Below are 18,287 nucleotides of genomic sequence, written 5' to 3' on the forward strand. Positions count from 1 at the left end.
AGACCAGGTTGTCCTCGAACTCAGAGATCCGCCTGCCTCTGCCTCCCAAGTGCTGGGATTACAGGCGTGCGCCACCAGCTGACTCCTTTTCAAGGAGAGCCTAGGGAGTGGTGGCGCACCTCCGTGAGCCGTCAGAGCACAGACAGCCAAGGACTCGGCCAGCTTGGACCAAAGTCCCAGTATAAGTGGCTAGCCTTGGTTTCTGCTTTTTAATTTACTGTTATAAATATTTATGCTCAACCCTTAACAAAAGGCAGAGAAGTATACTATGCAAATACTTACAGCTCCGTGTACTGGCCACAAGTATTCTAGAGAAACTTCAGAGGTCAAGCTTAAGTCAGCGCTCTGGGAGACAGGGTTTCTCTGTAGGTTTGGCTGTCCTGGAACTCACTCTGTAGACCAGGCTGGCCTTGAACTCACATCAGTCCACCCCGCAGCCCAGCAGCAGTTTTCAAGCTATGGGTCGAGCCCCCTGTCACAGCAGTCACCTGGCTATTTACGTTACAGTTGATAACAGTAGCAAAGTTACTATGAAGTAGCAGCGAGATCGTTTCGTGGTCGAGGGTCACCACAGCATGAAGAGCTGTGTCAAAGGGTCACAGCATTAGGATGGATGAGGACCACTGCTCCACAGAGAAACGGCCACCAAGTCAGGGCCCTAGCCTCAGTGCACCTCTTCAGGCTTGCTCCTGACAGGCAGGGCCGGTGGAGGGCGTGGCCAGGCGCTGGTGACCTCAGTCACTGCCAACTTGGACCAACATGGCTAAGAAGCACTGTCCCCTGGTGGGGAAGGTGACATCACCCTAACTCCACCTATCGCACCACCAGCAGCCAGAAGCAGCACCTGTCCCAATGCTTGGCTGGTAGTCCTGTGCCTGCCTCCTGAACGCAGTGACCTCTCTCCCTCTGCACAACCCACCTACGTCAGCTCAAGCCTTCTCTGCAACTCATACCATTTTGTAACCTGCCATACTGTCCCCGTAACCCACACCAAGCCCTGTAAATCTTGTATGTCCCCCACAGCACTGCTCTTGTATCCCCCAGCATACCAACTCATGACTGCCTTTGTGTGTGTTCATGGCTGCACAGGTACATATATGTGTTCAAGTCTGTGAACATTTGTGGAGACTAGGATCACCTCAGCTGTCATTCCTTAGGTATTCTCCACCTTGCTGGTCGCTTTGTTTCTTGTTCTGTTCTCTCTCTCTCTCTCTCTCTCTCTCTCTCTCTCTCTCTCTCTCTCTCTCTCTCTCTCTCTTTTCCTGGTCTTGTAGACCAGGTTGGCCTCGAACTCACAACAATCCACCTACCTCTGCCTCCCGAATTCTGGGATTAAAAGTGTGCGCCATGACCACCCAGCCCTGTTTTCTTTTTTTTAATCTTTATTTTTATTCCATGTGCGTTGCTGTTTTGTCTGCCTGCCTGTGAGGGGGTCAGATCTCCTGGGGGTGGAGTTAGAGACCGTTGTGAGCTGCCACTTGGGGCTGGGGGTTGAACCCTGGTCCTCTGGAAGAGAAGCCAGAGATCTTGACCGCTGAGCTGCCTCTCCAGCCCCTCATCTGTTTTCTCAGTCTCATGTAAGTGTAGGAATCCTGCTGTTAAAGCTTGCCGCGCCCTCTTCTCCAGTAAGCTCTGCTGCAAGTGCCTGGCCTGCCTTCACCAGCAGACAGCTCTGGCCTGGTCTTCAATGACTCACTGGGTTATTTGTGTTTGTGCTGCAGAGCACTGACGCCTTATGGTGAACATGAGGACAGTGGTGACATATCAGCAATCAACCAGGATAACAAGGGGACAGAGCTGGACTGGAGGGGGCGGGGCAGGGGGGTGGTAAGCAAGGGAACAGCAGGGCGTCCTAGAGCTAGCAGCTGACCAGAAAGGAGAGAACACTCTGTTCAGCTTTTTTGGGTTGCTTTGGTTTTTCTTTTTCCTTTTATGTCTGTTTGTTTGTTTGTTTTGTTTGAGACAAGGTTTCTCCGTGTAGCCCTGGCTGTCCTAGACTCCCTTCATAGACCAGGCTGGCCTGGAACTCACATTGATCCACCTGCCTCTGCCTCCTGGGTGCTGGATTATAGGCTTGCGCCACCACACCCGGCTTTGCTTTGGTTTTTGAGACTGAGTTTCCGACTAGCTAAAGATGCCTGGATTTCATTATGTACCTCAAGTTGGCCTCAAACTCACGGTAAGCCTCTTCCTCAGCCTTCTGAGTGATAGAATTTCAGGAATAAGCCAACATGACCAGCTTTTTATTGGGTCTTAACACCTCCCTTGCTGGGTCCTGCTTCCTCCCAGGAGCAGCCCTAGGAGATGCACTCCAACGCCAGACCTTGCCTGCTCAGAACCCAGCCCACAGCCTCCCAGCGGCACCCCCTGAGCTCTGTTCTCCAGTCTTAGGAACAGCTGGACAGAAAAGGGCTACTTAAAGGTGGCGCAGACCTGTAACTCCAGCACTCAGGAGGCCAAGGCCAGCACAGCTCTGAGTTGGAAGCCAGTCTAGTGCCCATAGTGAATTCCAGACCATCAAGAGCTACACAGTGAGATCCTGTCACAAAAAATAAAATTAAATAAATAAAATTAAAAGTTTAAACCAATGGAACAAGGAAGCCAATGAAGATTCCAGGCTGTATGCGTCTGTTTCTCAGTCATGGTGCTAAAGGACAATTGTCACCCTTGGTGCTCAGCCTAGGATGCTTTCGCAGAGCTGTCCTGGAGCCCAGGTCAGTTTTGTTTGTAGAGAAACCCTGTCTCAGAAAAGGAAAAACACAAAACAACAACAAATGAAAGAAAGAAACCAGTCTCAAAAAACAAAGCGGACAGACAGCAACTGAGGCACAACCCTTGAGGTTGACCTTTAACCTTCACATATGTGCACATGCATGTGCGCGTACACGTGCACACACAAACATTTTAAAATGAAACTATAACTTCACTGTGGAAAACGGCACTTTGTAATTTTTTTTTTTTGAGACAGGGTCTCTCTGTGTAGCCTTGGCTGTCCTGGACTCACTTTGTAGACCAGGCTGGCCTCGAACTCACAGCGATCCACCTGCCTCTGCCTCCCAAGTGCTGGGATTAAAGGCGTGCGCCACCACACCCGGCTGGCACTTTGTAATTTTAAACCACATCTTTACTTTGAGATTTAGAGTCCCACAAAACTAAACCCGCTGACCAGGGCCAGCCTGTGGAAACCCAGAAATGGCTTCTCAGCATCTACCACAGACCACACTTGTCTCCTAGTTGTCGGCAGTGTCAAAAGAATTTATTTCAAATCTGTTTAAGAATGTGGCAAAACTCAAGTTTTCAAAAAATTAAGACAGGAAGTTCAACCAACCCCTCAAGAGACCAGAAAACACAGTGTTTGCAATTCAAAAAATACAAACGCTTGTGGATACCTATACAAAAATTAGAAAAAATTACTTTCCTTACCACTGCCCACCGCTCCGTGTTTTCAGAGAGACATGAACAGCCACGGGACCAAGAGGCGCCACCAAATACCAACCACCGGGGACAGAATTGATTTGGTAGGGGAGGTGGGGGTGGGGGGAGAAGACAAGGAAAGGCGGGAAAACGGGCAGAAACAAGGGTACACAGCTTCCTGTTTCTGTTCAATTCCTCTGCCAACATTACACAAACACCCTTCATGCTCAGCGTGCAGCGTAGTGCGAAGGCGGCGACTCTGTATCATGCATTCACATTTTCTGCTGTCTGCGCCCCACTCTCCACAGGCGCCCGAGAAAATGGGGGCTTAGGAAGTCCAGTCTCCCAGGGCTTGGAGTTGGAAAGGCCACCACAGGCCACTCGAGGAACTCCAGGAGCCAGCTCAGTTCTGTTTAGCCCCCCGTGCCACCCTGCAGTCCCTTAAACTGGGGCCTTTCCCGGGCCTGGGCTGACACTGGGAAGTCAACGAGCGCCACCACCTGAGGGTCCACCTCACCTGGAGTCAAGGCCCAGCTCCTTCCATTGAGTTCAGCACTGGTGGTGGCAAAAGGTCAGGCTCCCCGCCCTTCTCAGCTTGTGCCGGGAAGTCACCGCAGCAGTCAGTTGTCTGAACCGGACTTGTGACCCATCATTCCCCTCTGGGTCGTAACACTCTCAAGTGCCTTCCAGAGCCACCGCCAGTGTTGCGGAAACAAAAGTAAAAAGCCATGGCTGGGGGATTCCTAGAGACCAGGTTGAGGGACAGTGGGCGAAAGGCCGGCTAACATATTTTCTTGGCTTAGGGGACACCACGCGCAGATGCGGGAAGAGGCTGCTGACAGGCTGGGCCTGTTCAAGGCCCATGGCACGTGCCACCAACCTAGGCTCTCCATTAGCAGGGTGTGCCCGGTCGTGTGAACTGTCTGAAAAGCCAGGCGGCCATGTGAAAAGCCCTTGCCTCGTCACAGGAAGCTTGTGTGAAGATGCGGTGGTGAGAGGACACAGTAAAAACCACCCGGGTTCGAGCCACGCAGCCCAGACCTTATTGATGAGCCTGTTGCACGGCCCGCACATACGGAGAGGAGGTAGGTTAGTGTGACGAGTCCTGTTTGCAGGTAGGGATACCGAGGCACAGAATAATTAAGAGCCTGGTCCAGTGCATGCCATGAGCCAGCATCAAAGCCAGTTTAAGAGAGGTAAGTACCGGGGAGTCTCTGCTGTCTGGTGTCTGCATTGAGCCTCCGCTTGCTTCACCTCTTACCTCAGCTGTCAGGACCCCCACCCCCACCCCCACCCCGTCAGCCAGGAGCCCATACCAGACTGTCAGTGACACCTGGCTGTTCCCGGGGTACCAGAGTCCCCAGAACCAGTGTGGACTTTGAACGTCTTCTAACAATATATGTAACCCGCCCCCTCCCACCCACCCCACCCCCAAGGGCCCCAAATCCGTTAAGATGTCTCTCTTTCTGCCAGTAAAATGTGGCCAAGAAAAATTGGGCAATGATTTTTTTCCTTTCCAAAAATGGAGGTGAGGGTTGGCCACTGTCTTCAGTGAGCAGACTGTGAACCCCTCTTTCCTCACTGAAGACCTGTGAAGAATTCTTACGTCAGGGTTACACGAGGCCGGTGGCTTGGGCACAGACCTCTGTGACACCACCAACACTATGAATGTCAACGCCCAACAAGTCAGTATGACCCAGATGCAGGTCAGCCCTAAGGGGGCATCTGGATGTCTCTAGATGTCTGCGGATGTACATTAGCTGGGGGTGCTCTTGGCATCTGGAAAGTAGAGGCCAGTGGTGCTTATGGCTCTCCAGCACTCAGGCCCCACCCCCAAATCAGGAGAGACACAAAGCCCTGGGGTCACTCTCGCAGTCCTGTGATGCTGTTCTTCACACCCCCATATTTGAGATCCCCAAATAATTTTATCCACCCTTTCACTTCTCTGCAACAACAGGCCATAGGAACTGGTAACGGCCTCTGTTTTTATTTTTTCGAGACAGGGTCTTTCTTGTGTAGCCTTGGCTGTCCTGAAATCACTTTGTAGACCAGGCTGGCCTTGAACTCACAGCAATCCGACTGCCTCTGCCTCCCGAGTGCTGGGATTAAAGGCGTGCACCACCACACCTGGCCTCTTGTAACAGCCTCTGAAAGGCAAACCCAGAGCACCTGCACTGACTGCATCATGTCCTCACTCGAGGAGCCTTCCACTCCAGGACACAGGCCGACATGCCCCTGGGAAAGTAAGAACACGTGGGTAGTGCACTCTGGCCCTGACCTGGGAGGGACCAGGACAGGGACGGGGTAGGGCACCATGAACAGGAGAAAGCACTCAGTCAAGTGAGCACTGCCCAACTCACAGAGCTCACCCGAGTTTCAGGGCTCACCCTGGTATTAGCATATTGCTTCTTGGCTCTGGATTGCTTGGGGCTACAGGGCAGCTAAGGGTGCTTTTGGAAGCGCAGAGGGAGCACACAAGGGACCACACGCAGCGTGAAGTGCCAAGGTCAGGTCCTTGTCTTCTACAACTGGGGTCCTGTTCCCAGACAGGACAGAAGCGGGAAAGCCTGGACCGCGGGTGCTGCCATTCCACTGTGAAGGACAGGGTGCTGTGTGTACTGTAGGTGCCAGCGGGCACTTGTCAAGGACACAGGTTTAAAGGGGACTGGCATTCACTGACCCACCCAGAGAACAGGCTTCAGAGCTGAACTTTTTTCTCACAAGCATGCAGCACCCTGAGTTTCTTCTCAGTGGCCCACCAAGGAAGGCCTCATCTTGATATTGTTTACATACAGCAGTGCCCCCTCAGTGCCAGCTGCTAAGGACTCGGTGTGATAAGACCTCATGATCTGTCTGCCACTCAGAGTTCCAGGGCCTTGCCATTGAGAGGAGTTAAGCTCCCTTGCTTTTCCAATCGACTCAGACCCTCAAGGGTGGAGCACTGCCCCGCCCTGCTCACCTCCATTTGCAGTCTTGTCCCTGAAAGGCGCCCTGTACTGAGAAGGTGGGGGAGGTGGCTGTGCAGGGCTGCCTAGGCTGTCCCTGGCACTAGCGTATTGCTTCTGGGCTCTAGTGAGCAAAGGGAGGCCCCCAGGCCCCCATGCATGCTGCTGTGGGGGATGGGGAGCTGGCCCTTCCTTGTTCAACTCCAGGGAACCCTTCCTTCAAGAGGGGGGTCACCTGAGTTGGGTGTGGTGCTCACTTCTGTAATTCCAGTACTCAGGAGGCTGAGGCAGGAGGATTGCTGTGAGTTCAAGGCTTGCCTGAGCTAGAATTGAGTTCCAGGCCAGCCTGGACTACAGTGCGAGACCATGTCTCAAACAAACAAACAAAAAAAAAAGGAGGAAGAAGAAAGGAGGAAAGTGGCCACCTGGGGCTCAGTGGTAGGGCACTTTCCCAGCCTATGGAAGACCAAGGCCATGGGTTGGGTTCTCCAGCACCAAAAACTAATAATAATAATAATAATAATAATAATAATAATAATAATAATAATAATAATAGTAATAAAGAAGTCACCCGGGATTGTGGCCACTTCCTTATCTCCCCAAAGCTGCCCACAGGTGAGGGTCTGCCCAAGTGACTCCCGCTCCCCAGGCAGGTGACTGGCCCAGGTTTTGAGAGTGTAAGGACCCCCCTGGGCAGCCTTTCTGCCTCATTCTTAATCCAGGGCTTCTGGTTTCTCTCTTCCCACAAGAGAGACCGACACCTGGCCCACCATCACGCCTGACCATGGCCACAGGTGGCTTCCTGGGCTCAGAAAGGCAGGCAGCCGCTCCTCCAAGTTCTTCACTTTGAAGCACCTACCCCTGTGGCTGTGGCCAAAGCTGTAGGAAAGGGACAACAGGAGCTGCGGAGCAACTGAGGGCATGGTGGCCAGGGTCCCGAGGGCTGCCCCGAGGGCTCTAGAGAGTCCTGAGCAGCTGAGCCAGGGACCACTTAGCAGGAAGAGTCCAGAAAGGCCAAAGCTGTGCCTCTGCCACGAAGGCGGGTCCAGGCCTCAGTGTGGAGGCTGGGCGGTGCTGAACTGCTCCTGGTGATGTCGCAGTATCTGAGGAAACAGAGGCCACAAGCAAGAACTCTTGAGGTAGCACTGGAGGGTCTGTGTGGGCCAGAGGGAACAGGTGCAGGGCCTGAGCACAAAGGCGGCGAGGAAGCACAGCTGGGGGTCGGCGTGCAGGTGAGTCTGATAAAACAGCTCAGCTGGCCGCAAAGCAGTCATGTAAAATGAAATGCCCGACGAGATGAATTCTTTCCAAAGGAGAGAGCAAGGCTGCCATCAGACAGGTCTGGCCGGCTGCGGGAGTCAGGGAGCGAGCGAGGACACTGGCCTGAAGGCAGGACGACTCCCTATGGACCTCACCAGCAAGGGCAGAGCTCCCGGGAGAGGAACCCTGGCTCATGTGGAAAGAGAAGGCTGTCCTCGGCTAGTTCCAACCTTTCTCCGGCGTCTCGTCTCTCCTGTCATGACACAGAGGCTGCCCTGTTGCCACCAGAGCCACTCCTCATGTTTAGGGTGCTTCCGAGAGGGCACGGGGGGGGCTTGCTTCTGTGCTCGAGGCGCAGCCCAGGAAGACAGTGTAGATATATGTGCATCAATTTCTGTGGAAGCAGGTTCTAGAAAAAGCCACCACTGTGCAAGGATATGCCACTGGCTTGGAATCCAGTGTTTCTGTTCATAACTAAGAACTGACGGAATGAATAAAATGTAACAGATTGTTGTACATACCGTGTATGTGTGCGCGCGCGCGCGTGCGCGTGTGTGTGTGTGCATGCGTGTGTGTGTGTGTGTGTGTGTGTGTGTGTGTGTGAGAGAGAGAGAGAGAGAGAGAGAGAGAGAGAGAGAGAGGGAGAGAGGTTGACAGCATGTTCTCTAATGATTAGTGCCCCTTCCAAGTTAGTTGGCCACGTGTTGAAGACTGACGGCATAGCCCATGATCCAGGTCAGCTGCTCCCAGCGAGGTTGACAAGCTGCCAGCCTGGGGCTCCGGAAGGAGCAGCGTCCTACCAGTGGGTTGCATGCAGGCACGGAGGGACATCACAGCGCTGCCTGTCTCAGGACACTGGGCTCAAAGCCTTCCTCTCTCCCTCCAGGGGGAAAAAAATGTTTAAGAGGAAATGAAACTTTTCAAACAGATGCCAAAAAAACATAAGCCGGAACCAAAGGTGTCCGGAGCGCTGTCTTGAGGGCGCCGTGGGGACTATAAGCTCTGTGGCATAGAGGTGAGAGGCCACTCTCGACATGGGCAGCCACAGTATGGTCGCGTGGCTCACAACTCATTCATTCTCAATAACTTCCCCCCACCAAAAAAAAAAAAGCATCTTCCGATGTTCACTGGCTGCTGGCACCCAGAACTTTCTGTTCTGCCCTTGTCCTCTGTGGGGGCCTGCGTCACAGCCAGCTAGGTTGCAGGAGTCACCAGGCTAGTTGCCTGACAGCTTTGGCCGTCCTAGGTTTGTTGGCACCTCTAGTCCTGTGTGCAGGGTGACCTGAAAAAAGACGATGAAACAAACAGGGGTTGGCTCGGTGGCCGAGCGCTCGCAGAATACGCACAAGGCCCTGGGTCCCATCCCTAACAGGGGAAAAAGAGAACGAGGAGAAAGAGGCCGGAGGCAGAGGAAGATAGGGGAGAGGAAGCGAAGGAGAGGCCATCTGTCGCCAGGAGCGTTGGAGCAGCACTGCGACCACCTGCTTGAGAATTTATGCTATGGATTTCCTTTCTCATCTGTCCGCTTTCCATTGCTAAGGCCCGAGGCACCTTGTGTTTCCTGCCTCATAGTGGGAGCTACACTGATGACCATCTGGGTCTCGGGTTTGGCTAGAGCCACCAAGCCCTGTACAGGAGGGGCTGGTTCTCACAGCTGAGTCTGCGCCTGCTGTCTCCTGAAGGGACCTGGCAGCTTGCACTATGCTCCTCAGATCCCCTTTTCAAGTAACCAACACTAGACTGCTGCGGACCCAGTTTCAGGATGGTAGTAGACACAAGACAGGTCCTTGGATGGCTTTAGGGACAGAAGGAATCTGTCCGAAGCAAAGGATGTCCTCTAGCCTCTCAGGTGGCCTGAGGCAGCAGCTCCTGGACCATCCATCCCCCTGGGACACTGAGCCCCTTCCGGGAGCCCGACGGAGCCTCTTTGCTCCAAGCAATCCTGTAAGAACTGAGTGCAGCACATAGGACTTCCTCCATGGGTGCTCACAGAAGCCAGCAGGCAGACTGCCTACCTGGCGGGCAAAGTGGCCAGTTTTATTACAACGCACACTGCTCAGGAAGCGGAGAAGTAGCTGGGACTGGGCAGGCCAGCTGTGACTCTGACAGTTACCTGCACATTTCGGTTGAGGCTGAGGGCAGGCATGAAGACACCATCCACGTGGCTGAAGGCTGTGGGGCCTTGCTGCTGCCCGTTGATGAAGAAGGTGAGTGTGTGTCTGTTCAGGTCCAGCAGCACACCCACAGTGGCCCCCTTGCACACGCCGCCTTCAGTCCTGGGGACAGAAGCCAGGAAAACCTGTCACCACATCCAGATTGACATACCAGGAACTCAGAATGCCCCATAAGATGCTAAGAACACCCTTATTCAAATTAGCATCCAAAGTTGGGGGGGGGGTGTACGTGTGTGTGTCACTGGAGAAGGCAGCTCTCAGGGACCAAGGCTGCTCAGCTTTTTCCTATCCATAGTGTCTGAGACCTGCACACCAGGGAATGAGACTTTGGCTGAGTGGTCCCCTCCTGAAACCACAGGGCACCAACCATTACACAGAGGAGAGTTAACCCAGCCATCTTTCTGCTTTTAGTCCGGTGATGGCACTGAGCCAGATGGAGAGGCAGATACCAAGGCCCAGAGGCATTTTGGAAGGACTTGCCCCCTCAGCTTGCTTGCCCAGCCCCACCCCAGGGAACTGCCAGCTCAGGATGGGAGAGGAGCCATGCGCCGCACCCCCCCCCCCCCCCGTACTGTCACTCCTCGGGTGAAAATTCTAGTTTTGAAGTGCCTGACAAATCTTGGGGTAGAGGCACTTCTGGCATGGTAAAAAATCTTTGAGTGAGGAGGAATTTTAAGAAATGGACCTGGCCAGGCGTGGTGGCACACGCCTTTAATCCCAGCACTCAGGAGGCAGAGGCAGGCGGATCGCTGTGAGTTCGAAGCCAGCCTGCTCTACAAAGTGAGTCCAGGACAGCCAGGGCTACACAGAGAAACCCTGTCTCAAAAAAAAAAAAAGAAAGAAAGAAAGAAAGAAAGAAAGAAAGAAAGAAAGAAAGAAAGAAAGAAAGAGAAAGGAAACAAAAAGAGAAATGGATCTGGAAGACGTTGTGTTGAACCCTCTGGGTTGAACCTTCTCCACTGCACTTTCCTTGCATTAACTAAGGGCTCCTTGCTCAGTCCTGGGAAGAATCTGAGTCAGAGGTTAGGATTGACACAAGGGCAGAGGTGAGAAGTGAGAAAAGCTCCTGACATGAAGGACCTGATGGGTCGACCAGGCGGATGCTGCTCCCTGGGAGAGAACAGGTGTCCTGGAGGTGCCTTAGGGCCACGTGGAGAAGGAGCCAACAGACCAGAATTGGATAGCCGGTGCTATTTTAGTACTGACCACTAGGGGGCAGTAGTAATCAGTCTGATCTGCCAGCTTTCTACACACCCGTGCCACAGGATCAAGGTCAGGCCGGGATGCAGTATCTGATGTCTTCTGGGAGGAAGCATTGCCCACACCTCCTCCATGGAAGGAGTGCACACAGATGCATCTCCTCCCTCTGCTGGCTTTGACCTTCCTGTTCCTTTTGGTCCTCTACTGGGAAGCCAAGGGGCTGGCTATCAAGGGCTCCACAGCTTTTGGGGAACATGGCAGCCTTTGCCCTGGGGTTGAGGGGTTCCCACCACAGGAGACTCCGTTGGTGTTTGCTCCAAATCCCACAGCACCTCTCATTCTCCCCATGTGTGAGTGAAGTCCAGCCTGCCTGAACCTGCTTCACAGTCTGCAACAGAAACAGGGCTTTTGTAAAACTTAAGGGAGCTCTTGTAGCCCCTGTGTTTCCACTATACCTAGCACAGGCTGTGACTGCTGCTGTCACAGTGTCTAGGTGCTGGGCTTGCTCAAGCACACAGACATGGAACTGATAGGCCAGAGCTGTCCTGCCCCTCTGTGGGTTAGAGGTGGAGGGAGGTTAGCTGGTAGCTGTTAATCCACAGCACCTGGTCAGCCTGTATTACCTGGTCAGCCTGTATTACCTGGTCAGCCTGTATCACCTGGTCAGCCTGTATCACCTGGTCAGCCTGTATCACCTGGTCAGCCTGTATCATCTGGTCAGCTTGTATCACCTGGTCTGCATGTATCACCTGGTCGGCCTGGACCAGCTGGTCGGCCTGTATCACCTGGTCAGCCTGTATCACCTGGTCGGCCTGTACCAGCTGGTCGGCCTATATCACCTGGTTGGCCTGTATCACCTGGTCAGCCTGTATCACCTGGTCGGCCTGTATCACCTGGTCGGCCTGTACTACCTGGTCAGCCTGCAACATCTGGTCAGCCTGTATCACCTGGTTGGCCTGCACCACCTGATTATCCTGCACCATCTGGTATCACCTGGTCATCTGTACCACCTGGTTAACCTTCAGCACCCAGTCAGCAGCCCGCATCACTTGGTTTGCAGTCCTGGCCAGACTGTTTTACTTGGTTAACTTGTAGTGCCTGGTAAGGTCCATGGTCCAGCTAGAGAGTCTAGAGGGACAGCTGCTGCCCCTCCCATAGGCCTTTGGAGAGGACGTTACCAGTGAAAAGACAGTGGTCAGGTATGGACCTTGGAGGCCCTCAGGCAAGATCCTGGCCAAATTAGAGCTGGCTTTCCTCATTGTGAGGAAAGCTCTCAGAACTGTCTGCATGACCTGCAAGAGAGCTCAGAACATAAGTGCCTCAAGGACAGACTGGCCCTGCCAGGAGCCCGGGGTGGGGGTGGGGCAGCCCCTTGAGACTGACGTTCTTTACTCTTTCCCCAGGGCAGTGGCAGGGTCATTCCAGGCAAACCACCAGCCATGGCAAGACTTCTGCTCCCTCTGTGGGAAACAAGCATCCCATTAGCTCTGTGCAGTGACTCAGGCTTAGCTTGATGGCTGTGAAGAAAATTGGAGCAGGACCAGTAAGGAAAATCACAAATTAAGCTCCCAGCGGAAAGCCAGTGTGAGGCCAGCTGGGGCGCAGGACCACTGAGCCAGAATCTTCCTGCCATAAGTCCGTTCATTTATGCCACAGGCAAATGGTTTACTCCTCCCTGCCGTTGTCCAAGGGCCCTGGACCCGGAGAACAAAGTGCCTAAAAATGGCTCCTTTACCAACTTGGAGACAATCAAAGGGTCTGCAAGATGTTTATCCCCCAACCTCAGTGGCGCACCTGTTGGTGTGGGAGTTACAGTGTGCATGAACCAGCTGCGGGGGCAGGGTGTGCGCACCTGTTGGTGTGGGAGTTACAGTGTGCACGAACCAGCTGCGGGGGCAGGGTGTACGCATCTGTTGGTATGGGAATTAGAGTGTGCATGAACCAGCTGCGAGGGCAGGGTGTACGCACCTGTTGGTGTGGGAGTTACAGTGCATGAACCAGCTGCGGTTATTGTCCACGTACATGGCCCATGCCTTGTCGTCCTTGCCCAGCATCATGTCCTTGACCACGCTGGCCCTGGCCACCCCAAAGGCAGGGTCCGGGTGGTTGTCATACCGGTCCACGTGCAGCTCCCAGTAGTGCACACCTTTGGAGAACGCAGCTGTGCCCAGCACCACCCGGTCATCATAGCTGCTGCAGGTGGCTGTCTGGTTGTCATTAGATAAGATGATGTCCCGGTGGCCAGAGTTGGGGTCAAACGTGAACCAGGCCACTAGAAAGGAAGAAGTCAAAAAGAGCAGAGTCAAGAGTCTCTCCCTCCTGTTACACGGAGAAACCCTATCTCGAAAAACAAAACCAAAAAAAAACCCAATCCCTCCCTCCCTCCCTCCCTCCCTCCCTCCCTCCCTCCCTACCGCGCCCCCACATGAATTTTGCTGTATAGCTGCGATTGACAGACTCACTTGCCACTCTCAGAGTTGGTTCACTGTGTCCAGTGATCGTGAGATGCACACACACTATCACACATGTACTCTCACACACTCACACACACACTCTCACACACTTTCACACACGCTCACATATACTCTCATATATATTCACATATACACTCACACACTCACACATACACTCTCACACACACACTCACACATACACACACACACTCACACACACACTCACACATACTCTCTTACACACACACTCATACACACACTCACACATACTCTCACATACACACTCACACATACACACACACTCACACATACACTCACACACTCACACATACTCTCTCACACACACACTCATACACACAATCACACATACACTCACACACTCACACATACTCTCTCACACACACACTCACACATACACACACACTCACACATACTCTCTCACACACACACTCACACATACACTCTCACACACACACTCATACATACACTCTCACACACACTCATATACACACTCACACATACACTCACACATACACACACACACTCACACATACACTCTCACACACACACTCACACATACACACAAACACTCACACATACACTCACACACTCACAATACACTCTCACACACACACTCACACATACACACACACTCACACACACTCACACATACTCTCTCCCACACTCACACATACACACACACTCACACATACACTCATACACTCACACATACACACACACACTCACACATACACTCACACACTCACACATACACTCTCACACACACACTCACACACTCATACATACACACACACTCACACATACACTCACACACTCACACATACACTCTCACACACACTCACACATACACTCACACACTCACACATACTCTCACACACACACTCACACATACACACACACACTCACACACACACTCATACACACACTCACACATACTCTCACACACACTCACACATCCACAGCCAACTCTGTGTTGATTGGTTTTTGTCAACTTGACAGGAACATAGATTATCCGGGAAGAGGGAACCTTGATCCAGTAAACGCCTCTGTAAGACTGGCCCGCAGGCAAGCCTCCGGTGCTACTGTCCTGGCTAATGATGGCTGTGGGAGGGCCCAGGCCACGGTGGACAGTGCCACCCTCGCACAGGTGGTACCAAGTTGTATCAGAAAGCAGGCTGAGCAAGCCATGAGGAGCAAGGGAGCAAGCAGCACCCTCCATGGCTCCTGTTTCTGTTCCTGTCCTGACTTCTGTCAAGTGATGTCGTGTGGTCTGAGAGTTACAAGACGAACAAATCCTTTACTCCCCAAGTTGATTTTAGTCATAGGCTTTATCGCAGCAATAGAAACCTAACTCTGTGTGTGTGTGTGTGTGTGTGTGTGTGTGTGTGTGTGTCTTTGTTTGTCTGTCTCTCTCTCACACATGCAAGCGCGCGTGCACACACACACACACACACTCCCTGCTCTGTGTTTCCCCTCCATGGATCTGGCCTTGCTAAGGAGCACACAGACACACAGGTCCACTGGCCCCACAGCCTGGATCCCTACTCCCTACCATCTCCCCACATGATTACTGTTAGAAGTGACGGAGGAAGTGGCTATCCATGGCCCACCTTGTAGGCAAGAAACTGAACACAAAGAGGTGGCACGATGTGGCCAAGGGCACAAATCTCAAGCCCCATTGAGTGATGGCACTGTGTTGTGCCCACCTGCCCCCCCAGCAGGAATGTGGGGCCTGAGGCCTTGCTTGGACACTGCTTGGCTGAGGGGTCCTCACCGTCAGAGGTCTGCAGGACCACGGTCTTGCTGTAGGGCCCAACACCGGAGGAGTTGAAGGCTTTGACCCTGGCGTTGTAGGTGCTATTGAAGTGAAGCCCGTCAATGGTGCACAGAGTCTCCTTGCCAACATACACCTCCTGAAAGAGTGAGGACACTCGTTAAGGCTCAGAGCTTCCGGAAATTCTCCTGAGGCGCACAACACCAGAAGTGCCCTCACGCCAACTGCAGTACCAGATGGGAGATGTTGCAACCCATGCTAGTGACTCTGGTGGGGCTCAGGCTTTGCCCTGTCCTCTCAAATTGCTGGCCCCTCTGTCTGGGGCACTGTAAGAGGAATGGGGCTCTCAGAGGACGGGGCTTCAGGTGTGACGATAGCTAGGGTGTTCCCTGAGAGCTCCCTGCCTCCACCATCAGACTGCCAGAAGCCAAGGGGGTGCCCGTGAAGCCCCTGCCCCCAAGACCAACATCTCCTGCTCTGTGGCCCCCCTGAGACCAGCATCTCCTGCTCTGTGGTCCCCTGCCCCTGAGACCAGCATCTCCTGCTCTGTGGTCCCCTGCCCCTGAGACCAGCATCTCCTGCTCTGTGGCCCCTGAGACCAGCATCTCCTGCTCTGTGGCCCCTGCCCCTGAGACCAGCATCTCCTGCTCTGTGGCCCCCGCTGGTTTCTGGTTCTCCAAGATAGTGTGCTTCCTTGCACTGAACCTTGATTTTCATTTTCTAGGGTTTTGCTTTTTTCCCCATTCACTTCCGAGGCTCCTCTGTCCTACTAAGCCCCAGTCTGGGCTGGCTCGTTTAAACATGATGTTACTCTGTAGCCCAGGCTGGCCTCAAACACTCAACTCCTCTGCCTACCTACCTAGCATCCATTTTCACACATCTTCAGGAGCCAGCTGCTTGCCAGGCTTTGAAAGGACCCAGAGAACACCTTCCACTGTAGACCTGTGAGCTTCCAAGACAGGAGCCTGTACCCCCGACCACCCTAGTGCCAAAGCCAGAGAGCCAGGCTAAAGGCAATGCTGGAAAGTCTAGTAAAGAATTGTGTGAGAAGTGTGTAAGGTGTGAGATGGCCTGTGAAAAGTGTACACACGTAGGCAGTGGTCTCTCTGAGCTATCAGCTCACACCTGGGAAGTTCCTTGTGGGACCACCCAGAATTCTCTGACAGACACTTCTCCTCGAGGATGTGGCCACAGCGGCCACTGCAGGAAGTATAATTTCCCAGGAACCCAGGCTGGCCTGTCCCTCTTTGTCTTTGTAGTGAAGGTAGCATCAGGTTTCAAAGCAACGTCACAGGCCAGTCCTGTGTGGGCCTGCGCGTTAGAGTTCTCAGACAACACAGGCCTCACCAGCAACGGCCTCCCAGAGCAGCAGGCCTCACTGGAAACTACCTACCCCCCAGCAGCAGGCCTCACTGGAAACTACCTACCCCCCAGCAGCAGGCTTCAGCAGGCCTCACTGGAAACTGCCCCCCCCCCCCAGCAACAGGCCTCAGTAGGCCTCACTGGAAACTGCCCCCCCCCCAGCAGCAGGCCTCACTGGAAACTGCCCCCTGAGCAGCAGCAGCTCGCTCACCCGGAACTGCCCTCCATCACCATCGTCCAGTTCCAGGATATAGCCGTCGGCAGGGCTGTGGGTGAAGGGCGGTGTCCTCCAGGCCAGGGTGACGCTGTTATTGCGGGTACAACACTTCTCCAGCTGCAGCAGGGGTACAGGTGGCACTGTGACAGGGATCATTCTGGTCAGCGTGCGGCACCCTCCTGCAGGCCCCGGTCCACTCCCAACCCAACCAAACCCCCGGGACCCATGCCCTGAGGAAGGAAGTCTTCTCTCTCTCCTGGGCCACGAGGCATACCCAAGTGACCTCAGTACAGTCCCTACTGTACATGTCTGGAGAGTCGGCCTGCAGCGTACACTTGAGCTGGGAGTGGAGGTGCTGTGCCTTGGATGCCTGCTCCCCAGGATGGCACTACTGGGGAGTGGTAAAGCCTTTAAGAGGTGGGAACAAAGGGTCGCATTGGCGGTGTGCCCGTGAAGGAGACGACGGGACCCTAGCTACCTTTTTCTTCTTTTTCCTTTCTGCTTCCTGGCCTCAGGATGTGGGGCCCGAGGCCTTGCTCTGACACTGCTCGGCTGAGGGAGAGCCACCATGGGTTCTACCATGACAAGATCACCACAGGCACAGGACAATAGGCCAGTCACAGACTAACACCCCCCAAACCACATGCCCAGATAAACCCTCCATCTTTTATAGGTTGACGATCTCAGGTATGACAGAAAGATCACCGACGTGATGTGTGATGGCGCACGCTTTAATCCCAGCACTCAAGGAGGCAGAGGCAGGAGGATCTCTGCAAGGCCAGCCTGGTCTACTAAGAGAGTTCCAGGACAGCTTGGGCTATTACACAGAAAAACCCTGTCTTGAACCACTCCCCCCACACACACACCTGAAAAAATGGATGACTGACACGGGTGAGGAACAAGCGCACAGGTGGCTGGAACCTTGTTGGTAGCTTTGCAAGGTCAGGAAACGGGCACCAGACGTGACCTCAGAGGGCTGAGTGGCCAACCCATGGAGCCCAGTCAGGCCCTCCTCCCTGCAGCCTCGGTTTCCTTCCTCTCTCCTCCCTCCCCTCCCCCCTTTCTCCTCCCTCCCCCTCCTTCCCTCTTCCCTTCCCTCTTCCTCCTCCTCTTTCCCCAGTCTCCTTCCTCCTTCTCCCCAGCTTCCTCTCCTCCCTCTTCCCGTCTCCCTTCTTCTCTTCTTCCTCCTTATTACTCTCCTCTTTCCTCCTTCCCCTTTTTCTTCTTCTTCCTCTTTTTCTTCCTCCTCCTCTTCCTCCTCTCTGTCCCCTCCCCTTGCTTGGGTTACAGGAGCACCGCCATACTGGATTCTTCCTCCTCCTCTTCCTCTTCCTCTTCTTCTTCCTCCTCCCCTTCCTTCTCCTCCTCCTCCTGTTCCTCCTCCTCTTCCTTCTCCTCCTCCTCCTGTTCCTCCCTTTCCTCCTCCTCCCCTTCCTCCTCCTCCTCCTCCCCTAAGAACATACACAG

The 18,287-nt window shown here is 53.7% G+C and overlaps 1 protein-coding gene and 1 long non-coding RNA gene across 3 annotated transcripts in view; one reads left to right on the forward strand and one right to left on the reverse strand.

The window, feature by feature from the left end:
- The first annotated feature begins 4,838 nt into the window (after nt 1-4,838).
- Nucleotides 4,839-8,135, forward strand: LOC311582970. The gene is made up of 2 exons (XR_014774336.1): nt 4,839-7,591; nt 7,673-8,135. It is a non-coding gene; the product is annotated as an uncharacterized lncRNA (long non-coding RNA).
- A 38-nt stretch (nt 8,136-8,173) lies between these two features.
- Nucleotides 8,174-18,287, reverse strand: part of TRIM67 (tripartite motif containing 67) — a 30,440-nt gene continuing 20,326 nt past the window's right edge. For both annotated transcript variants that reach the window (XM_084756302.1, XM_084756301.1), the window contains exons 6-10: nt 16,815-16,960; nt 15,242-15,380; nt 12,962-13,265; nt 9,733-9,895; nt 8,174-8,901 (exon numbers count right to left, since the gene is read on the reverse strand). In XM_084756302.1, the coding sequence (XP_084612428.1) occupies nt 8,836-8,901; nt 9,733-9,895; nt 12,962-13,265; nt 15,242-15,380; nt 16,815-16,960 (818 nt within the window). In that variant the 3' untranslated portion in view covers nt 8,174-8,835. The remainder of the gene's footprint in view (nt 8,902-9,732; nt 9,896-12,961; nt 13,266-15,241; nt 15,381-16,814; nt 16,961-18,287) is intronic.

This window comes from Acomys minous (assembly GCF_964271855.1).
Source record: "Acomys minous genome assembly, chromosome: 14".
NCBI classification, from domain to species: Eukaryota; Metazoa; Chordata; class Mammalia; order Rodentia; family Muridae; genus Acomys; species Acomys minous.